The sequence below is a fragment of the Procambarus clarkii genome, chromosome 49, assembly GCF_040958095.1.
Source record: "Procambarus clarkii isolate CNS0578487 chromosome 49, FALCON_Pclarkii_2.0, whole genome shotgun sequence".
NCBI classification, from domain to species: domain Eukaryota; kingdom Metazoa; phylum Arthropoda; class Malacostraca; order Decapoda; family Cambaridae; genus Procambarus; species Procambarus clarkii.
The window spans coordinates 7130098-7154169 of record NC_091198.1 but is presented as its reverse complement, the minus strand read 5'-3'; the positions used below and the strand labels follow the sequence as shown (position 1 = coordinate 7154169).

Below are 24072 nucleotides of genomic sequence, written 5' to 3'. Positions count from 1 at the left end.
GACCTACGCAAGTTTGCAACCCAATATTTATCAATGTTACTATGCCAGAGCTGTTACAATGTCATCTTAGGCAGATTTTCTGAGATATTGCATAAGCTGCAAGATCAGTTCTTAGCCTCCCTGATAATGCTGTCACCATCTGTATTGCCCTCTGTCTTGAAGTAGCCAAATGCAGAAGACATCTTTCACCACAGGGTAGGTAAGCCACCTACCTAACTTTGTATTTTGTATTCCTTTGATTAATTCTATTTAAATCTGTACCCCCTGGAAGTACAGAATACATATTCTCTGAAGACGACTTTGAGTATGTGAAAATTTTTTGACCTGGGTATTTTGCTGCTCCCATGCCCCTCATCTTGTTTTGCTTCCCTGTACTTTCTGATGGGTGTTACTTCTCTAAGACAGAAGATTGTGAGAGTGAAAACCTTTTGTCCCTCTATGGCAGAGTCAATGTTGCTGGTGTTCAGGGAAAGCATGTGTTTGCTTGGGTTAGTCATTAGGGGAATCAGATTCTACTGCTGGCTAGCACTCGAGTGGTATCACCGGGACTATGGAAGGCTTGAGTATGGGTTTACCTTTCTATTGAATTTTGTTTTATTCTGGCAGAATCAATACTTTTTACAATGACTACCCAGCACCTTTATGTGGTCCTACAGAAATACAAAAATGTCTATATTCCATGCAGTATTATATTATGACAAAAATGACAAAACTATATTATGACAAAAATGTCTATATTCCATGCAGTTCACCATCAATCGTGTTTTTGGATGAAGTTGATAGTCTGTGTCCTGCAGGGGAGCAAAAAGTACACGGCAAGAGGGATTTGACACTTGCAGTTATTCAAGGAATCCAAATATTACAGGTATAAATTATGCATTATGTTTGTATGTCTGTAATTCCAGCTCTGTTGTGAAACTGCACTAATAGAATGATTGTTGTTTACAAGTATGATAGCTCTAGTAACTTTTTATTTTCTGCTGTGAGTCCTTCAGTAGCTTTCCGAGGTTAGTACTAACATGAAAAATTCTTGGTGGGTTTTCCAGTTTCTCATGACTACTCTCTACCCACCAGGTTTAAAAACCTTTGCAAATCTGTCTTGTCCCCTCCAAGTGGTGAAGGTAGCAGGGGAAATTAAAAATCATCCTCTAAAGAAGCGAACCACCCTCCAAAATCTAAAAGATGTCACGAAACACATCGCCTGAGTAGTGTCCCCATTTCTACACTCTGGCAGTTACAGGCTAGACTTTGACAGTGCCAGGTATCCATACTGACTCATTACCTGCCATGGACAAGATTTTTTTTACATGTATTGCATGTGTAAAATTACATGTATGAAATTTAATGTTTTACATGTGAGAAATTACATATACCAAAATTACATGTATTATGAAATATATTAAGGTTAATGGAGATATTTCTGTCAGCTATCTTTTTGTGATCAAATCATATCTAGTAAAGTCCGCAGTCCTCATTGCGCAGTGGTAAAACATTCACCCGACGCTTCGTATCATGGCCAGGGAGGATTTCCTGGGCGCCAATCCTTAACTGTAGCCTCTGTTCACCAAGCAGTGAATGGGTACCTGGTTGTTAAACGATTTGGTGGGTGGTATTCTGGGAAAAAATATGAGTAAGGACTTGCCTGAAATGCTATGCATGCTAGTTCCTGTACAAGACTGGAAGAACTCTTGTATATATAAATAAATACAAAAATAAAAATAAAATAAAGATGAATGGATTATAAAATTTAAACTGAATGCAAGCAGTGGATCCCTACAGTTATTCACTATTTATTATTTTATTTATATCTGTCAAATCTCTCATTATTCTCCTAATTTCTTGGCTTCACATGTACTCCTATATTGTCTAAAAAGCATTTTACCTATTCATACATAATTTTTTTACTTCTTTTGACTTCTGTTTTCATCCTCTAACTTTTGACTGTATGCTTTACACAATATTTTCCTGTTTATCCTTATACTCCATTAAAGAAAGCTTTGCCAACCACTTGATCAGATGTTGCTTTTTCTAGGCATTTTAATTTATTTGAAATAATTATCATAAGCCTTTAATCAATACTTAATTTAATCAATAATTGTGGAAAAACAACACCCACATTGCTTTAATTTGTTCACTTATTCAAATGAGGAGACAAAGGTGTTGACCAAACCACACGCTAGAAAGTGAAGAGACGACGGCGTTTCGGTCCGTCCTGAACCATTATCAAGTCGATTGTGCCATTATCCATCCAGGACCATTTTCACAATCGACTTGATAATCCTGGAAGAGATGACGATGAAAGTGAAGAGATGAAGACGTTTCGGTCTGTCCTGGACCATTATCAAGTCGATTGTGAAAATGGTCCAGGTCGGATAATGGCACAATCGACTTGATAATGGTTCAGGACGGACCGAAACGTCATCATCTCTTCACTTTCTACCGTGTGATTTGGTCAACATTTTTCAGCCATGTTATTGTGACTCCTCAACTGCATGAGGAGACAAAGTTGATGGGTATCTTTTAGTGATAATGTGTCAAGGGAAAATTCTTTTTCAACACAGTAAGATGATCAAATCTTGAACAAATCCACAAGGGTCGTTACGAGGATTCGAACCTGTGTCCGAGAGTATCCCAGACGCTGCCTTAATCAACTGAGCTACGACATGGTAAAAGAGTTGAAACCTCTTTTACCATGTTGTAGCTCAGTCGATTAAGGCAGTGTCTGGGGTGCTCTCGGACGCAGGTTCGAATCCTTGTCACGGCCCTTGTGGATTTGTTCATTTGATGCATCACGCAATTGTGATTTCTGTGTGTAATGATCATATCTTCATTCACCTGTTACCCAGGACATGTAGGCTTCTTAGATTCAAATGAAATTATATTGTTTACAGACAGCTCCACATCCAGTTCTGTTGGTGGCTGCCACCAACCTACCCGATGGTGTTAACCCCAAGTTACGATGCCCTGGTAGACTTGATAAAGAGTTGATGGTGCCATTGCCAAACACACATCAAAGGCAGGACTTATTACACCAATTGCTGTCATCCCATAAGCATCAGATTAGTAAAGAGGAAGTTGCAGAAGTAGCCAGACAAGCATATGGATTTTCTGGAGCTGACTTAAGTGTTCTGCTTAGATGCGCTTGGCTTAGATGTGTGGAACGATTTGGTGAATCATCTCCTTTGGTACCTCATCACTGTATGGTTATTTGTTGTACTGAATTTATGATAGTCTTTACATTGGGAACATGCATGGGATTGATAACGGGTTGAGCTATTTATATATTACACGACAACTCCAAGAGAATTGCTATTTATTACTTTTCTGCACCTCCAGAGTAATTTACTTCAACGGCAGAAGACAGAAGACCTTTATCTATCCAAAGAAGATTTACTTGCTGGCTTGCATGGTGTTGTGCCGACCATGTTGAGACAGAATTACTCGGCAGTGTCCACGGTAAGGTTTTATGCTAGTTATTTAAAAACATTAGTTTTAGTAATTATTTCTTTCACTGTAAATTGTGCAAATAGATTTAGGTGCTGGAAAGCAAATATAGTACAGTACTGTAATTACATTTAGGGGGTAGCAAACAACTACAGGTAGTTAACATAATTCGATTATTAACCTTATTTTATACAATTTGAATAAAAAGGTATGTATTAAGAATTTTTTATTCTTCGAATGCTTTAAGTAATATATCAATCCACCATGAAACTGTTTGAAATACTGATGTGTTTTTTCTCTAATGATAAAACTGTATGGGCATATAACAGTATTAACTCAGTGTGGTTTTTCATATGTATTGTACTGCATATTTTCCTCTCCCTTCATGCATATTTTCCTCCTCACTCATTTGAAAGTAGAAGACAGCCAGATGATGTCAGCAAGCATATTCACTTGTATGTATGTATATATATTGTATTTTCTTAATGCCGACTGTAATGTTAATTTCTATTTGACAGGTGAAATGGTCTGACATATGGGGATACCAAACAGTCAAATCAAAGTTACAAGTAAGCCAAATGTTTAATATTTTAGTTAAATATGTTAAGAGTTAATTAATTGTAGAGAAATTTTGTATTTTTTTTAAGTTTTGATGTGGAATTCAGTCCCACGTACTGTTCCTAGAAAATTGTGTGTAGTAGTGTGTTGGTGGGTGGGTGTAGTAGTAGTGTTGTACCTAGTACCTAGTTGAACCTAGTAGTAGTACCTAGTAGTAGTACCTAGTAGTAGTACCTAGTTGAACTTACCGAGTTGTATTTACTAGATGTACTTGCAGGGGGTTGAGCTCTGGCTCTTTGGTCCCGCCTCTCAACTGTCAATCAACTGGTGTACAGGTTCCTGAGCCTAATGGGCTTTATCATATCTACACTTGAAACTGTGTATGGAGTCAGTCTTCACCACATCACTTCCTAATGCATTCCATTTGTCTACTACTCTGACACTAAAAAAAATTCTTTCTAATGTCTCCATGGGTCATTTGGGCACTCAATTTCCACCTGTGTCCCCTAGTGCATGTGCCTCTTGTGTTAAATAGTCTGTCTTTATGTACCCTATCAATTCCTCTGAGAATCTTGTATGTGGGTGATCATGTCTCCTCTAACTCTTCTGTCTCTCAGTGATGTGAGGTTTAATTCCCGTAGTGTCTCCTCGTAGCTCATACCCCTCAGTTCGGGTACTAGTCTGGTGGCAAACATTGGAACCTTTTCCAATTTAGTCTTATGCTTGACTAGATATGGACTTCATGCTGGGGCTGCATACTCCAGGATTGGTCTGACATATGTGGTATACAAAGTTCTGAATGATTCCTTACACAAGTTTCTAAAGGCTGTTCTTATGTTGGCCAACCTGGCATATGCTGCTGTTATCCTCTTGATATGGGCTTCAGGGGATAGGTTTGGTGTGATATCAACCCCCAAGTCTTTCTCTCTCTCTGACTCTTGAAGTATTTCATCTCCCAAATGATACCTTGTATCTGGTCTCCTGCTCCCTACACCTATCTTCATTACATTACATTTGCTTGGGTTAAACTCTACCAACCATTTGTTCGACCATTCCTGCAGTTTGTCTAGGTCTTCTTGAAGCCTCAAGCTGTCCTCCTCTGTCTTAATCCTGTGTTGGTACTCACCTAATTGTATTTGCGGGGGTTGAGCTCTGGCTCTTTAGTCCCGCCTCTCATCTGTTAATCATCTGATGAACAGATTCCTGAGCCTACTGGGCTCTATGATATCTGAATTTGAAACTGTGTATGGAGTCAGCCTCCACCACATCACTGCCTAATGCATTCCATCTGTTAACTACTCTGACACTGAAAAAGTTCTTTCTAACATCCCTGTGGCTCATTTGGGTACTCAGTTTCCACCTGTGTCCCCTTGTTCGCGTACCACCCATGTTAAACAGTTTATCTTTATCTACTCTGTCAATTCCTGTGAGAATTTTAAAGGTAGTGACCTCATCTGTGGTGTGGGTGGGTGGGTGGGTGTAGTAGTACTGTGGGGCTAGTTGGGAGGAAGGGGGTTGAAGATTTTGGAGAATTCTGGATAAATTTCCTTTAGAATAGACTATTCATTGTTTCTATTAAAAATTGCATTTGTGTCTAATGTTAAATTTAATTTTTAGGCAATGATTCAACTACATGCAAGCAATCCCCAGAAACATCTGTTGAAGGGTCTTCTTCTCTATGGGCCTCCTGGATGCTCAAAGACTATGTTTGTTCGAGCACTGGTCCAAGAAACAAGTTTTAGTTTCTTCCCACTTAAGGTGAGCTGTGTTTTATCTATTTGAAGTAACAGTTTGTAGAAAGGTATAGTTAGTAAAACATTTGAAGTGCAATGTGGTGACATCTTCATGCACTTCTACTCAAACTACCTTCTATTCCATACCATCCAACAACATGCTTGAAACTAAAATATATGCAAACAAAAGAAATTAATTTCTTAGCTGTCATATTTAGTTGCTCTCTAAGGTAAGCTCTCCTTTGTCATATGTCTACTATCATACAGTATCAGGTAGGGCGACATGCAAGCACTGGCACCACAGGGACCTTCTCAAATATCCTTGTAGAGTCATTAAAGATGGTAGAGAGTCACGAAAGGGCTCTTTCCTCTGGAGAATTGTCAGTGCTTTCCTTCATGATAATTTTCTTCTCCCTTCCCTCTGGGTTGTGCCTAGCTCCAAGGTCTCACCAGGCTTACCAGAATAGTACTTCACATGCTATGAATGGGTGCCTGGTTGTGTTTGCTTACCAAATTCACGCATTGGTAGTGCTGAGCAAATTTAACTGAGCAGACGATGTGTCTTAATAACATGGCTGAAGATATGACGACCAAACCACACGTCAGAAAGGGAAGAAACGACAATGATTTGGTTTGTTCTGGACCATTGTCAAGTTGTACTCGTCTAGTTGTGCTTGAGGGAGTTGAGCTTCGGCTCTTTGGTCCAACAGAAGAGTTGTATAACAGAAGAGAGGAAGGTACAGGCAAATGTAAGGAAAAAGTAAGATGAGAGGTGAGAAGCAGGTAAGAGAAAAGTAAGAATTGGATGATTGTAAGTATATGGCCAGAATAGGCTGAATGCCAGAGTACGGCCAGAATAGGCAGAATGCCAGAGTAAGGCTGGAATAGGCTGAATGCCAGAGTAAGGCCAGAATAGGCTGAATGCCAGAGTAAGGCCAGAATAGGCTGAATGCCAGAGTAAGGCCAGAATAGCCTGAATGCCAGAGTAAGGCCAGAATAGGCTGAATGCCAGAGTAAGGCCAGAATAGGCTGAATGTGAGAGTAAGGCCAGAATAGGCTGAATGCCAGAGTAAGGCCAGAATAGGCTGAATGCCAGAGTAAGGCCAGAATAGGCTGAATGTTAGAGTAAGGCCAGAATAGGCTGAATGCCAGAGTAAGGCCAGAATAGGCTGAATGCTAGAGTAAGGCCAGAATAGACTGAATGCCAGAGTAAGGCCAGAATAGGCTGAATGCCAGAGTAAGGGCAGAATAGACTGAATGCCAGAGTAAGGCCAGAATAGGCTGAATGCTAGAGTATGGCCAGAATAGGCTGAATGCCAGAGTAAGGCCAGAATAGGCTGAATGCTAGAGTAAGGCCAGAATAGGCTGAATGCCAGAGTAAGGCCAGAATAGGCTGAATGCCAGAGTAAGGGCAGAATAGACTGAATGCCAGAGTAAGGCCAGAATAGGCTGAATGTGAGAGTAAGGCCAGAATAGGCTGAATGTGAGAGTAAGGCCAGAATAGGTTGAATACCAGAGTAAGGCCAGAATAGGCTGAATACTAGATTAAGGCCAGAATAGGCTGCATGCCAGAGTAAGGCCAGAATAGGCTGAATGCCAGAGTAAGGCCAAGTTACAACATTTGATGGTTTTCCGTCGTCTCATCTGATAGTATTTTTTCAGCCCAGATCAGTGCTCTCAATGTTCCGAAGCCCATATGTCCCACCTATTAAGCAGGTTAGTCAAGAGTTGTCAGCCCCAGACTTATCCCTGGGCTCATGGTGTGCAAAAATTTGTTTACGGTATTTGTAGCCTTACTTCTTCACGGAAGCTCCCCATCAAGGGTTGGCCACAGCAGAAGTTTCTCCAGGAAGCTCTAACACCACACACAAACCGTTCTTTCAAGGTTTCTGAGTCTTCCCTTCATATATTGTTCTACTCTTCCTTTTCAAAATACTGGTTGTCTACTTCTACCATATGATCCCTTTATTTCATCCTTGTACACTTCTCATCGAACGACTCGGCTATTCTACGAACACAGTCATACCACCTGTGTATATACCTTTACCCATCCTACAGTTCCATATTTCATCTCTCTGTACTTTCTCATTGCCATACCCATCCCATATATTTATCCCTGCTGGATTTCTCAAAGTTCATTTCCACATGCCCAAGTTTCAATTACATACATCAGGGCATCTAAGCCTTATTTTTCAAGATAACGTAATGGCCCGATATCTGGGCTCATTGAAAATAATCCATAGAATTTTATTTTAACTATGCCTATCTCTGTGTTCAAAGGAGACCTTGATAAACACCATCAAATGATGCCTGATCAACCAGGCATCATTTGGAGGTCAGTCTAACATCATTCATATGTCAGACTAACGTATGAATGATGTCAGCTCATTCGATATGAATGAATGCTTGCAGTCTGACATGATTCATATGTCAGACTACGAGCATCAGAACACCAACCAGGAGACCTGGTTAGAGATCAGGCTGCAGGGACATTGATCCTCCAAACTATCTCCAGGCAGCCTCAAGGTATGGCTTTCTAGAACCAGCTACAGTATAGCTCTTAATTACATCTATAGCTCATAACCCATCTATTAAAGTCTTTAAAAATGCTTTCTGACCAAAATTAAAGTATAGTACTGTAGGTACCATTTAGGGATGCAAATGTAAATAAATCAAGACCATCTACTTTCCAGTGTCCAAGACCCTTTCTTCATCTCATTATTTTGTATGAAACCATTTGGGAACCCAAAGTACAGTAATTAATAATTGATATAGTGTCCTAACCATTTTTAGAATACCATTTCTGACATTTCCACTGGGTCAAACTCTAATATCTATTGAATGAAACTCATCGATATTTGCTATATGATTTCAGTTTTTCAGTCAAGATTTTCTGACATTTGTTATTAGTCTTATAAAACCAGTATTTGAGATATAGGTCAATTTTCAGTTCTAACAGAAAAGCTCTTCACTTTCAAAATGAAATCTCGCCATGGTCTTTTTCAAACCAGGTACATTAACTTTTCCTTGATCAAAAACTCTCCAACTCAAGATTTTCAATAAAATGGTCAAAAATGTGATTTGCTGGAAATTTCTTTAATTTACAAACTGGGTTTTACGAGTCCTTCTGGAATTTGGATTTTTTCTGAGGTAAATCTGAATTTTAGAGGGTGATCTGGTTCATTATTTTAAGGAATCCATTGTATGATGATCTGGTTTTTGGAGGTTCATGGCATAATCATTCTAGAAATTATTGATACTGGAATAAAAAATGTTTACTCCTAAGCAACCTAAATTTTTCTTCTTCATTACTTATATTATATTTTTATCAAAAAATTTTATTAAAAAATCTCGGTTACAGTAAAGATTGCAGCCATATTTTTGGGACATTTCTTCTTCGGTGAACCATATCTAGTTATGATTTTGGAAAATTAAATATTAAAGTCACTTGCTAGTTTATGTTGTATTAGTTTATTTGTTTCAAATTATATTACATTTACAGTGTTCAGATCTGTTATCAAAATATGTTGGAGAAACAGAGAAGTCCCTGAGCAAAGTTTTCAGCAGAGCATGGCAAGCAGCACCTTCAATCATATTTATGGACGAAGTGGACAGTTTGTGTGGTGATCGTGGAGGAGGCGGTGGTCTTGTGTCAGAGCTCCTCTCCCTGATGGCACAGAATGCAACTCTAGGAAATGTGATGGTCATTGGAGCAACTAACAGACCTCATGCAATAGATGAGGTAATAAGATTGGATCATTAGTCAAGAGTGTGGATAACCCATAGACTGACAGTATAAAGATATTTATGATTAAATGACAATGATAGATCATGATGAGCTTAGGAATATTGATCTAGGCAGTCAGAATAAAATTAAACTGGTGATTATTTTAGTTTGAAAATAAAAGTTGTAGATCAGGATGAGGATTATCAAGGTGGCACAGGTGGTATTGTCACTGAACTCTTCCTGTTAATTTTTGTTAGTGTTAGCTGCTCAAAATGGCAAAAATTAATTTATTGCTAATTAATCTGCTAATATCAATTGGACCTGAATTCACATTGGTTGTAAACATTGACAACTGATAAAAAGAATTAGGTATGTAAAACATCCCACTTCTGTATCAATTTAAAAATTCAACTATATGTGAGCAATGCAAAAAGTTTGGTTGGCTGAAAATATTGAAATTCTAGATTTTAGCTATAAATACAAACTGAAAACTGTATTTGCTGTTTGAGGCTCTGGAATAAAAATAAAAAAATTGCAGGGTTTAGATAATTTATTTTGCAATGTGGATTACTGTCATGAGGACCTCATTTGTTTTGTGTTTCAGGCTGTACTGAGACCTAACTGTCTTGAACAAGTTATTCACATAGACTTGCCTGATTATAACTCACGATGTGAAATTTGGAAGGGCATACTCCAGAATATACCACTGAAGGGCCAGGTGGACATAGAAAAGCTGAGTGGAGTAACAGCTGGGTATTCAGGAGCAGAGGTAATTATATACAATAAATTTATTTACCAATCACCAATAGATAATGACCCATGAATCATCTGTGTTCCATTTCTGCACTGGCCCCATGAATGACTGGCCAGAGCACTGGCACTTCAGTGTCACTGTCAGTATTTTGGGCTCCTGTTACAATCTCTGCACAACAGAATCAAGCACTATTTCACATCAACTTGCATGATTATGGGAGCAACTATGTTTGGAGATTGCCAAACTAGTCAACATTCTGTAACTAATAAGGCCTCGCAATCAAATTCTTACCATTGCTACAAGGTGGTAGTCGAAGTTTCCTGGAGCTCTAGGGAGGTGACCACCACACCTCTTACCTATAACTCCCCCATTGATAGTTATAGCTCCTGGACCTTGTACAGTAAGAAATAATGATACCTGCTTGATGGGGTTCTGGGAGTTCTTCTACTCCCCAAGCCCAGCTCGAGGCTAGGCTTGACTTGTGAGAGCTTTGTCTAACAAGCTGTTACTTGGAGTGGCCCACAGGCCCACATATCCACCACAGTGTGGTTGGTCCGGCACTTCTTGAAGAAAACTATCTAATTTTCTTTTGAAGATGTCCACGGTTGTTCCAGCAACCTTCTGTTGCTGGAACAGAGATCCAACATCGTTCTTATACTCGCTGGGAGGATGTTGACCAACCGCGGATCTCTGATGTTTATACAGTGTTCTCAGATTGTGCTTATGGCATCCCGGCTCTTCACTTGGTCAGCCTATTTTTGGACTGCATCCATGCTTTCAGAGTGCTTGCTCATTACGTTTCATGAATGTGTGCAATAGTTACCTTTAGTGTTTTTAGGTTTTTAGTCTGTTTCAGGGTTTGTCTTCCTAAGCTCTGCATATGAACACTGTTAAACATCAAAGTTTAACACCTTCTGAAGTTTTCAGGTTTCTTCATTGCATGGACATTGAGAAAGTGTTCAAGGATTTGGTTACCAATGTTTATCTTATCAGCGACTACAGGGAAGTGAACTGTACCTCTTTATGCCCCACCACGTCGGCCGAGCGAACAGCACGTGGAACTTGTGATCCTGTGGTCCTGGGTTTGATCCCAGGTGCTGGCGAGAAACAATGGGCAGAGTTTCTTTCACCCTATGCCTCTGTTACCTAGCAGTAAATTAGGTACCTGGGTGTTAGTCAGCTGTCACGGGCTGCTTCCTGGGGGTGGAGGCCTGGTCGAGGACCGGGCCGCGGGGACACTAAAAAAAGCCCTGAAATCATCTCAAGATAACCAAGATATAACCACCTAGCTGTTTTTACCCGATGCACTAAAGTTGTAGGACAGAGTTCTGACATACTGTCTCTGACTATGACCCTTTGTTTCCGGCCCTTCAAGTACTCTTATATCTAGTCCAGTGCCTTTCCTGTTATCCCTACTTGTCTCTTGATCTTGTGTACAGTATGAGTCTTTCATGAGGAATTGTATAAAAAACTTTTTGCAGTCTGGGAAGATACACTTTACATATTCTATCTTCTCTCTTAATTCTATGGCAGAGTCACCAAAATAAGTCAAGTTTGGTAAGTGTGATTTTCATTCTGAAGCTGCACTGCGTATCTGATGATTTTTTATAGAATCTTACATGGAATGCATGTTAATGACACATGGTCTACAGTTTAGTGCTTCATGTTGGTTCCCTTTCTTGACTATAGGAACTACATTTGCCTTCTCCCAGATTTAATACATCAATCCTTCGGGTGACTTTTTACCTCGTTCTACATTAGCTTCAGTTCTTTCCAGTGTTGTTTCTGGTCATCTGCTGTCAACCCTACATGGCCACCAATTTGGTTCCAGATTGTAGGCCTGCTGAACTTATTGTCAAGCTCTTTACACACTTTCTTCAGTCTCAAAGAGAGTTCCTCCCTGTCTCTACAGTCTGACCACATGGTCTTGGACTATTGATTTCCTCTGCAAATGGCTGTGCAACAGCTTAGGTTGTTTCTTTATATTTCTGGCTCGTAGTGCTAACTCATATTTTAAGTTCTCTACATTTTCATTTTGGGTAAACACCAGGTCTATGGTATATGGTACCTGGTAGATACTGTACTTTCTCATGTCAGCTACTTAATATGCTGCCTCAGGAGGTGTTCGTAGTATCCATAAATCTTGGTCCCTGTTTCATCTCCCAAATGAGGATTCTTTGGTGTCCAGTCTATTTCCCTGTGGTCAAATCCCCAAGTATTAGGAACTTTGCTCTGGCCCTCCTTGCCACTGTGGCCACTTTTTGTATTATCTTCAGACATGTTTCATTGCATTTATCATTCACTTTGTTGTAGTTAATGGGTTGCAAATAACACATGCCACTATCTTTGTCCTCACTGTTATCATACCTTGTATGAAATCTTGCTGGTTGGTTACCTCTGGAATCTTTGTCAGCAGGGCTACTCCTCCAGCCCCCCTTCCTTGTTAATTCTTTCCTTTTTTACCTGGTATTCTCTTGGGAATATTGTATCCTCTATTACATTTGTCAGTTTTGTCTCTAAATGTGATGATGATGATGCAGTTCTGCCACCTGTTGTTGCTGCTGTACCCTGCAAGAACTACTCTACTTGTTATACTCTTTGTAATGCCATCTGCATTTGTGTACCAAATTTTTATACTAACTTCTACTGGGCTACTTAATTTTTTCTGGTGAAGTAAATTTTCCCTTTAGTGTAGTTCCCTTTCAGATAATGTGATGCCTGTTAAGGGAAGATAATAGTTAATAATTATGCAGGGGCCTCCAGGGACCTCCATGGACCTCCAGGGGCCTAAAGAGACCTCCAGGGACATCCAAGGGACCTCCAGGGGCCTCCAGAGACCTCTAGGGAATTTCAGGAGGGCCTCCAGGAACCTTTAGGGGTCTCCAGGGGCCTCCAGGGACATTCATGGGCCTCCAGGGGCCTCCAGGGACCTCAAGGGGCCTCTACGGGGCCTCCAGGAACCTCCAGGGACTTTTAGGTATCTCCAGAAGGACTTTACAGCCTCCAGGGACCTCCAGATGACATCCAAGGGCCTCCAGGGACCTCCAGGGGCCACAAGGGACTTAAAGGGGCATCTAGGGGGCCTCCAGGAACATCCTAGGGGCCTTCAGAGACCTCCAGGGGCCTCCAGAAACCTCCAAGGGGCCTCCAGCAACCTCCAGGGACCTCCAGGGGCCTCAAGGGACCTCCAGAGACATTCAGGTGGCCTCCAAGGGCCTCCAGGGGCCTTTAGGGACCTCCAGGAGGACTTTAGAGGTCTCCAGGGACATTCAGGTGGCCTCCAGGGGCTTCCAGGGACCTCCAGGGGCTTTCAGGGACCTCCAGGGGCCTTTAGAGATCTCCAGGAGGCCTTTCGGGGTCTCCAGAGACCTCCAGAGGACCTCCAGACACCTCCAGGGACCTCAAGGGGGCCTCTAGAGGGCCTCCAGGGATATCCTAGGGGCCTTCAGAGACCTTCAGGGGCCTCCAAGGACCTCAAGGGGCCTCTAGTGGGCCTCCAGGGACATGTTGTGGGCCTCTGGAGACCTCCAGGGGCCTCAAGGGACCTCCAGAGACCTCCAGAAAATTTCAGGGGGACCTCCAGGGGCCTCCAGGAACCTTTAGGGGGTCTCCAGGGGCCTCCATGGACCTCCAGGGTCCTCCAGGGACCTTAAGGGGCCTCTAGAGACCTTAAGGGGCATCTAGAGGGCCTCCAGGGTCCTCCTGGAATCTCTAGGGACATCCAGGGGACCTCCAGAGACCTCCAGGTGCCTCCAGGGACCTCAAGGGGCATCCAGGGACATCCAGGGGGTCCTCCAGGGACCTTAAGGGGCCTTAAGGCGCCTCCAGGGTCTTCCTGGGACCTCCAGGGACATCCAGGGGGCCCTCCAGAGACCTCCAGGTGCCTCCAGGGACCTCAAGGGGCCTCTAGGGGGCGTCCAGGGACATCCAGGGGCGTCCAGGGACATTCAAGGGGCCTCCAAGGGCCTCTAGAGACCTCCTTGGTCCTCCAGAGTCCTCAATGGACCTCCAGGAACATTCAGGTAACCCCCAGGGGCCTCCAGGGACCTCCAGGGGCCTCCAGGGACTTCCAGGGGCCTTTAGTGACCTCAAGGAGGCCTTTAGGGGCCTCCAGGGAACTCCAGGAGACCTCCACAAACATCTAGGGAGCCTCCAGGGACTTCAAGGGGCATCCAGGGGCCTCAAGGGTCCTTCAGGGATTTCCAAGGGGTCTCCAGGGGCCTCCAGCGACATCCATGGGCCTCCAGGGACCTCCAGGAGCCTCCAGGGACCTCAAAGGGCTTCTAAGATACCTCCAGGACCTCCAGGGACCTTTAGAGACCTCCAGGAGGCCTTTAAGGGCCTCTTAGGACCTCCAGGGCACATCCAAAAGCCTCCAGGGACCTCCATGGGCCTCAAGGGACCTCCAAGGACAATAAGGTGGCCTCCAGGAACCTCTAGGGGCCTTTAGGGACCTCCAGGAGGCCTTTAGGGGTCTCCAGGGACATTCAGGTGGCCCTCCAGGGATGTCCAGGGACCTCCAGGGGGCCTTTAGGGACCTCTAGGAGGCCTTTAGAGGCCTCTAGAGACCTCAAGGGACCATAAGGGGCCTCTAGGGGGCCTTCAGGGACATCCTAGTGGCCTCCAGAAACCTCAAGGGGCCTCCAGGGACCTCCAGGGGCCTCAGGGGGCTTCCAGAAACCTCCAGGGGCCACCAGGGACCTCCAAGGGCCTCAAGGTACCTCCAGGGGCCTCAAGGGACCTCCAGGGACATTTAGATGGCCTCCAGGGAACTCCAGGAGCCTTTAAGGACTTTTAGGAGTCCTTTAGGGGTCTCCAAGGACCTCCAGATGACCTCCAAGGGCCTCCAGGGGCCTCCAGAGACCTCCAAGGGGCCTCCAGAGACCTCCAGGGGCCTTTATTGACCTTCAGGAGGCCTTTAGAAGCCTCCAGGGAACTCCACCGACCTATGCACACATCCAAGGAGCCTCCTGGGACTTCAAGGGGCATCCAGGGGCCTCCAGAAACCTCCAGGGACCTCCAGAAACCTCCAGGGACCTCAAGGGGCTTCTAGGGGCAGCCTCCAGGAACATTTTGGGGGCCTTCAGAGACCTTCAGGGGCCTCAAGGGACCTCCAGGGACATTCAGGTGGCTTCCTGGGGCCTCCAGGGAACTCCAGGGACCTTCAAGGGCCTTAAGGGACCTCCAAGGACATCCAAGGGACCTCCAGGGGCCTCCAGAGATTTCCAGGGAATTTCAGGGGGCCTCCAAGGACCTCCAGGGACATCCAGGGGACCTCCAGAGACCTTCAGGTTATTTCAGGGAACCTCCAGGGACCTCTAGGGGTCCTCCAAGGACTTCAAGGGACATGCTAGAGGCCTCCAGGGACATCCTAGAGGCCTCCAGAGACCTTCAAGGGCCTCAAGGGACCTCCAGGGACATTTAAGGGGCCTTCAGGGACCTCCAGAGGCCTCAAGGGATCTCCAGGGACATTCAGGTGGCCCCAAGGAGCCTCCAGGGACCTCCAGGGGCCTTTAGTGACCTCCAGGAGGCCTTTAGTGACCTCCAGGGAACTCCAGGGGACCTCCACGGACCTCAAGGGGCCTCTAGGGGGGCTTCAAGGGACATTTTAGGGGCCTCCAGGGACCTCCAGGAAACTTTAGGGGTCTCCAGTGGCCTCCAGGGAACTTTAGGAGCATCAAGGGACCTCCAGGGACTTCTAGGTTCCTCCAGGGACCTCTAGGTTCCTCTAGGGACCTCTAGGAGCCTCCAGGGACCTCCAGAGGCCTCAAGGAATCTCCAGGGACATTCAGGTGGCCCCAAGGAGCCTCCATGAACATCCAGGGGCCTCCAGGGACCTCCAGGGGCCTTTAGTGACCTCCAGGAGGCCTTTAGTGACCTCCAGGAGGCCTTTAGTGACCTCCAGGAGGCCTTTAGGGGCCTCCAGGGAACTCCAGGGGACCTCCACGGGCCTCAAGGGGCCTCTAGGGGGCTTCCAGGGACATTTTAGGGGCCTTCAGGGACCTCCAGGAAACTTTAGGGGTCTCCAGTGGCCTCCAGAGAACTTTAGGGGCATCAAAGGACCTCCAGGGACATTCAAGTGGCCTCCAGGGACTTCTAGGTTCCTCCAGAGACCTCTAGGTTCCTCCAGGGACCTCTAGGAGCCTTTAGGGACCTCTAGGAGGCCTTTAGGGGCTTCCAGGGACCTCCAGGGGACGTCCAAGGGCCTCCAGGGACCTACAGGGGCCTTTAAGGACCTCACGGGGCTTCTAGGGGGCCTCCAGGGACATTTTGAGGGCCTCCAGAAACCTCCAGGGAATTTCAGGGGGACTCCAGGGGCCTCTAGGAACCTTTAGGGGTCTCCAGGGACCTTAAGGAGACTCAAGAGGGTCTCCAGGGTCCTCCTGGGACCTCCAGGGACATCCAGGCGGCCTCTAGGGACCTTAAGCGGCCTCTAAAGGGCCTCCAGGGTCCTCCTGGGACCTCCAGGGAACTCAGGGGACCGCCAGGGACCTCCAGGGACCTTGAAGGGCCTCCAGAGACCTCCAGGTGCTTCCAGGGACCTCAAGGGGCCTCTAGGGGGCCTCCACAGATATCCAGGGGACCTCCAGGGGCGTCCATGGACATTCAAGGGGCCTCCAAGGGCCTCCAGAGACCTCCATGGGCCTCCAGAGGCCTGCAGGGACCTCCTGGGGCCTTTAGTGACCTCCAGGAACATTCAGGTGGCCCCAGGGGCCTCCAGAGACCTTCAGGGACTTCTAGGGGCATCCAGGGGTCTCCAGGGACCTCCAGGGACCTCAAGTGGCCTCTAGGGGGCCTCCACGGACAATTTGTGGGCCTCCCGAGATCTCCAGGGGCCTAAAGGGTCCTTCAGGGACATCCAAGGGACCTCCAGGGGCCTCCAGGGATCTCAAAGGGCCTCTAGGAGGCCTCCAGGAACCTCCAAGGACCTTTAGGGACCTCCTGGAGGCCTTTAAGGGCCTCCAAGGGACGTTCAAAAGCCTCCAAGGACCTCCAGAAACCTCCAGGGGCCCCTATAGACCTCCAGGGGTTTCCAGGGAACTCCAGGGGCCTCCAGGGACCTTAAGGGGCCTCCAGGGACATCCAGGGGGCCTCCAGAGACCTTAAGGGGCCTCCAGGGTCCTCCTAGGACCTACAGGGTCCTCCTAGGACCTACAGGGGCCTCCTAGGACCTACAGGGGCCTCAGAGGATCGCCAGGCACCTCCAGGGGGCCTCCAGGGGACATCCAGGGGGCCTCCAGGGGACCTCCAGGAGCGTCCAGGGACATTCAAAGGACCTCCAAGGGCCTCCGAAGACCTTAATGGGGTTCCAGAGGCCTCAAGGGACCTCCAGAAACATTCAGGTGGCCCCCAGGGGCCTGCAGGGACCTCCAGGGACATCCAGGGAGCCTCCAGGGACTTCAAGGGGCATCCAGGGGCCTTCAGGAACCTCTAGGGACCTCTAGGAAGCCTCCAGGGACATTTTGGGGGCCTCCCGAGATCTCCAGGGGCCTCAAGGGTCTTTCAGGGACATCCAAGGGACCTTCAGGGGCCTCCAGAAACATTTAGGGGTCTCCAGGGGCCTCGAGGGACCTCCATGGGCCTCTAGGGACCTCCAGGAGCCTCCAGGGACCTCCATGGGCCTCTAGGGACCTTCAGGAGCCTCCAGGGACCTCAAAGGGCCCCTCGGAGGCCTCCAAGATCCTCCAGGGACTTCAAATGGCCTCTAGGGGGGCCTCCAGAGACATCCAGGGGACCTCTAGGGGCGTCCAGGGACATTCAAGGGTCCTCCAAGGGCCTCCAGAGACCTTTAGGAGCCTTCAGGGAGGTTCCAGGACCTCCGAGGACCTTCAGGGGCCTCCATGGCCCTCCAGGAAACTTTAGGGGTCTCCAGGGGCCTCCAGGGAACTTCAAGGGCTTTCAGGGACCTCCAGAGGCTTTAAGAGACCTCCAGGGACATTCAGGTTGCCTCCAGGGGGGCCTCCAGGGACCTCCAAGGGGGGCCTTTAGGGGCCTCCTGGGAACTCCAGCGGGACCTCCACGGACATCCAGGGAGCCTCCAGGGACTTCGAGGGGAATCCAGGGGCCTCCAGAGACATCCAAGGGGCCTCCAGGGTTCTCCAGGGATCTTCAAAGGCCTCCAGGGACCTCGAAGGGCCTCCAGTGACCTTTAGGGGGCCTTCAGGGAGATTCCAGGACATCTGAAAATATTCAGGAGACCTCCAGGGCCCTCCAGGAAACTTTAGGGAGTCGCCAGGGACCTCCAGAGGCCTCAAGGGACCTCCAGGGACCTCCCGGGGCCTCCAGGGACCTCAAGGGGGCATCAAGGGGTCCTCCAGGGTCCTCCTGGGACCCCCAGGGACATCCAGACCGCCTCCAGGTACTTGCAGGCGCCTCCAGAGACCTCCAGGGATTTTTAGGGGGCCTTCATGGACCTCAGGAGACCACCAGGGACCTCCAGGGACCTCTAAGGGGGCTCCAAGGGCCTCCAGGAACTTCCAGGGGCCTCCAAGAGCCTCCAGGGGCCTTAGAGGACCTCCAGAGACATCCAGGATACCTCCAGGGGCCTCTAGAGGGCCTCCAGGGTCCTCCTGGGAACTCCAGGGAATTTCAGGGGCCTCCAGGTGCCTCCAGGGACCTCTAGGGGGCCTCCAGGGACATCCAGGGGACTTCCAAGGGCATCCAGGGACATTCAAGGCCTCCAGAGACCTCCATGGGCCTCCAGAGACCTCAAGGAACCTCCAGGAACATTCAGGTGGCCCCCAGGGGCCTCCAGGGGCCTTTAGTGACCTCCAGGCAACTCCAGAAGACCTCCACGGCCATCCAGGGACTTCAAAGGGTATCCAGGAACCTCCATGGACCTCAAGGGGCCTCTAGGGGGCCTCCAGGGACATTTTGGGGGCCTCCCATGCTTTCCAGGGGCCTTCAGGGACCTCCATGGGCCTCCAGGGCCCTCCAGGAGCCTCCAGGGACCTCAAAGGGCATCTAGGAGGCCTCCAGGGACCTTTAGGGACCTCCAGGGGACGTTCAAAAGCTTCCAGGGGACCTCCATGGGCCTCAAGGGACCTCCAGGGACCTCCTATGGTCTCAAGGGACCTCCAGGGACATTAAGGTGGACTCCAGGGGCCTTTAGAGACCTCCAGGAGGCTTTTAGGCGTCTCCAGGGTCATTGAGTTGGCCTCCAGGAACCTCCAAGGGGCCTATAGAGGGCCTCCAGGGACATTCTAGGGGCCTCCAGAAACCTTCAGGGAGCCTCTAGGGACCTCCAGGGGCCTCCAGGGACATCCAGAGACCTCCAGGGCCCTCGAGGGACTTCCAGGGGCCTCAAGGGACCTCCAGGGGCCTCAAGAGACCTCCAGGGGCCTCAAGACACCTCCAGGGACATTTAGGTGGTCTCCAGGGTCCTCCAGTGACCTCCAGGGATCTGCAGGGGCCTTTAGGGACCTCCAGGAGGCCTTTCGGCATCTCCAAGGACCTCCAAGGGCCTTCAGGAACCTCCAGGGGCCTCCAGGGACATCCTGGGGGCCTCCAGAGACGTCCAGGGGCCTCCAGGAACCTCCAGGGAGATCCAGGATACCTCCAAGGGCCTCAAGAGACCTCCAATGAATTTCAGATGACCTCCAGGAACCTTTAGGAGTCTCCACGGTGGTGGGAAACTGTTTTGGCACGGTTGCGGGTTGGTCATACTCGCTTAACCCACGGTCACTTAATGGAGCGCTGCCCTGCTCCTTATTGTCCAAATTGCGTTGTCCCTCTTACAGTTGTGCATATCCTTGTTGAATGTCCTGACTTCCAGGACAAGCGTGTGTCTTGCTTTCCGACCGTCCCTCGCGGTCACTTGTCCCTCGATAGAATTCTAGGTGAATCGGATACTTTTGATATCGTTCGCCTTATGCGTTTTTGTTCTCGTATTGGCATTCTTGGTGATATTTAGCGCCCTCTGATTATTTCGCACTTTGATGGTGCTACATAGCCTTCCCGGTTTGGTGCCTTCTTTTGATAATTACCTTACCTTTAGGAGTCTCCAGGGGCCTCCAGGGACCTCTAGGGGGCCTCCAAGGGACATTCAAATGACTTCCAGGGAACTCCAAGGGCCTCCAGGGGCCTCAAGGGACATTCAAGTGGCCTCCAGGGAACTACAGGGGCCTTCAGGGACCTCCAAAGGACCTCTAAAAGTCTCGAGGACCTCCAGGGACCTTTAAGGGGGCCTCCAGGGGGGCCTCCAGGGACAAGGGGACATCCAGGGGCCCCCCAGAGACTTCCAGGGACATTCAGGGGGCCTCCAGGGGCCTCCAGAGACCTCTATGGGCCTCCAGAGACCTCTATGGGCCTCCAGAGACCTCTATGGGCCTCCAGGGACCTCTAGAGGTCTCTAGGGACCTCTAGAGGCCTCCAGGGGCCTCTAGGGGGCCTCTAGTGACATCCTAGGGGCTTCCAGAGACCTCGAGATACATCCAGGGGCCTCTAGAGACCTCCAGGGACATTCAGGGTGCCTCTAAAGGCCTCCAGATACCTCCAAAGGCCTCCAGAGACCTCTAGGAGCCTTTAGGGACCTCCATGAGGCCTTTAGGGACCTCCAGCAGGCCTTTAGGGGCTTCCAGGGAACTCTAGGGGAACTCCACGGACATCCAGGAACCTTCAAGGATATCAAGGGGCATCTAGGGCACCTCCAGGGACCTTTAGGGGGCCTTCAGAGAGGCTCCAGGACCTCCGAGGACCTTCAGGGGGCCCTACAGGGACCTCCAGGGGCTTCAAGGGACCTCCAGGGACATTCAGGGTGCCTCCAAGGACCTCCAGGGACATTCGGGTGGCTTCCAAGGGCCTCCTGGGAACTCCATGGTCCTTTAGGGACCTCCAAAGGACCTCTAAAGGCCTCCAGGGAGCTCTAGGGGGCCTCCACGAAGCTCTAGAGGGCCTCCAGGAGACATTCAGAGGGGCCTCCAGGGACAACCATGGGCCCCCAGGGACCTCAAGGGGCCTCTAGGTGGCCTCCAAGGATGTCCTAGGGGCCTCCAGAGACCCCCAGGGAACTCCAGAGACATCCAAGGGGCCTCCAGGGACCTCGAGGGACCTCTTTGGGCCTCTAGGGACCTCCAGAAACCTCAAGGGGCCTCTAGGGGGCCTCCAGGGACATCCTAGCGGCCTCCAGAGACTTCCATATGCTGGTACAGTCAGCTAAATGGAATGGGGGATGGGATAAAGGGCACGGACTGGTGCCATTTGTCAGGAGTTTTGCTGCAGTGTGACTTCATTCTGTTTCCTCTCACATCTGGTGGTCCCTTCCATAGTAGCTCTGGATTCCCATGCCAGTTGTTTGAGAGTCAGAGTTCATGATCCAATGAACAATGCTGCTCTTATTATTCAGTGACTGGCTCCCTTTCTACTGGTTTGTCCTTGTAGTGGGTCACTTTCCTAGCATGTTTCATTCTCTGTTAGCTAGTTGCCTTGTATATCTTTTGATTCCTTCAACCATTTTAGCCTTCACCTTTCAAGGGTGCTTTCCATGATGACACTAGTGATTATTATTATTCATCAAAGTTTAACTATTTCTGAAGTTTTTGGTTTCTTCCATAGGGGTCGACTCCTCTAGACCCGAGTAGTGCTTCAGGACTGGTTGCCTGAGTGAGGTCTGTTGAGGGAAGATATTGTAGTTGGCTGTATAGGAGGAGGAAAAAGACAGAGCCTGCCAGAAATGCCTTAAATTCCTCAATGAACCTAGTAAAATACTATGCCTTCCCGTTCCCTCACCCGTCTTAATCCACTTCACCTGTCTCTTCCATCCCCCCCCCTCTCTCTTTTCTCTCTCTCCTTTCCCTTTCCCCACAAAACACCAAAACTAATAACTTTAATGGTACCACAATCTTCTCTCCTCTTCCCCAACCTCCATACCTTATGATGTAATGATTCTGAGGATCAGTGTTCCAGGAGCCTGGTCTCTGACCATGTCTCCTGGTTGTTGGTCTAGTCAACCGAGCTGTTGGATGTGGCTGCTCACAGCCAGACACATGAATCACAGCCTGGTTCCTCAGGTATCCATTGAAAGTTATCAAGTTCTCTTTTGAACAGTGTTATGGCCCTTATGTGTGCAGGGATTCTTGTTGCAACCACTACAAGAATCACCACCACAACCACCCTGTCAACTACTACAAACCCAAAATATATCTCATATTTTAGTAGCTTAATTTGCTGCAACACAAGTGTAACAAAAGTATTAGATGAATTAACAATTCATCTGAGCCAAGCCTGGCCCCAGACTGGGCTCGGGGAGTAGAACTCCCAAAACCCTCTCCAGGTATGCTCCAGATAACAATGCATGTGTGTAGAAGTCTTCAGTTTACATTTAAATTTTCTGTTGTAGGCTTCTTTACACTAAAATAAAGCAGGATGCACAGTAATCTTTGGAGATGGTTTTGCAAGGACCCAGTTTTGTTGTGCAGTCTGTAGGGCATGAAAATGTCCAGTAAAAGCAGAGAATAGGTATCATATGTAAAAATAATTTAAAAGGGCAGGTCAGAAGTTGCTTATACATATACTGAAATAAGTTTGTGATGCATAAATGTACTACTTGACAAGAATCAAATAGAGTATCTAATGTAGTTAGCAGTTATTTGTAAATTAATGTTGTAAAACTCTAATGAACTAATGTGTTTCACACAGATCACTGCCATATACCAAGCGGCAGCACACGATGCTATTTCACAGCTTGGTGTTCAAGACGTACAAGCTCTTGGGATACAATATTCTCAAGAATCCATCACCATCTCTGAGGACCAGTTGTTGAGAGTCATCAATACTGTTCCTTCAAGGACTCCATCATCATTGCTTGAATCTATTAACCATTTCACTTGTCAAAGAAGACAACAAATTATATAGGGATGACCAAACCACACACCAGAAGATGAGATGACGACGTTTCAGTCCATGATGGGAGCGAGTGAGGCATGGGCATTAGTGAGAAAATCCGTAGGAGCAGTGATGAGGGTTCGAACCTACATGATGGATGTTCCCACACACATGTTTCTAGTGACTAGACCACAACATTATATAAGGATTGCAACCTGGAGTTCTACTGATCACACAAGGACTTTCTGAAATCCTTGTGTAGTCGGTAGAACTCCAGGTTGCAATCCTTATATAATGTCGTGGTCTAGTCACTAGAAGCGTTTGCGTGGAAGCATCCACCGCATAGATTCGAATCCTCATCACTCCTCCTACGGATTTTCACACTGATGCAGTCACATTAGTGTGAGTACTCTGTGTATAGGCATTAAGTAAGGCAAGATAGAGGTGAGGAGCAGGTAAGAGGAGGTAATTCCTAGAGGAAGGTAAGAACACGAAAGGTATGGATGGGATGGGTGTAATAATGGAAAAGTAAGAATAAGAGGAGAAAGAAAGAAAAGGGGTAGGCTTATGTCAGGTCATGTTTATTAGAAAAGTTAGAGCATTTGAGTATGTACTATGAAGGGAAAGAGTCAACAGCAACAAAGCCAGGACTCAGGTTCATGTTGGATATGCTGTGTATCAGAGCTGATTCGACAAGACAGCATCTGTGAAAAGTAGAGGAAGGAGAGATTATTTTAGAAGACCAATCAATAGGATGATTAGAATCCCTAACATGACAAGAGCATTGTTTATGTCTGCAGACTTAACACTTCATTTGTGTTCCTTTAAGTCTGTCATTTAGTGTACAGCCAGTTTCCCCAAAGTATTGGAGAGGACAAGATGAACAGGAAATAGAGTAGACACCAGCAGCATTAGAAGCAAGAGGAGCAGTGTGAACCTGATTACAATGAAGAGTGTTAGTTTGTCGAAAGGCGAGCTTTATGTCAAGAGGACAATGGGTATTAGTGAGATTTTTTAGTTCAGATATGAAGGGT

At 47.4% G+C, this 24072-nt stretch overlaps 1 protein-coding gene across 1 annotated transcript in view; it reads left to right on the top strand.

The window, feature by feature from the left end:
- Positions 1-23691, top strand: part of LOC123763271 (ATPase family gene 2 protein homolog A) — a 33466-nt gene extending 9775 nt beyond the window's left edge. Inside the window, exons 7-14 of the mRNA XM_045750386.2 lie at positions 748-865; positions 2892-3185; positions 3337-3456; positions 3963-4013; positions 5620-5760; positions 9238-9477; positions 10067-10231; positions 22853-23691. Of these exons, the coding sequence (XP_045606342.1) occupies positions 748-865; positions 2892-3185; positions 3337-3456; positions 3963-4013; positions 5620-5760; positions 9238-9477; positions 10067-10231; positions 22853-23068 (1345 nt within the window). The 3' untranslated portion in view covers positions 23069-23691. The remainder of the gene's footprint in view (positions 1-747; positions 866-2891; positions 3186-3336; positions 3457-3962; positions 4014-5619; positions 5761-9237; positions 9478-10066; positions 10232-22852) is intronic.
- The last annotated feature ends 381 nt before the right edge of the window (positions 23692-24072 follow it).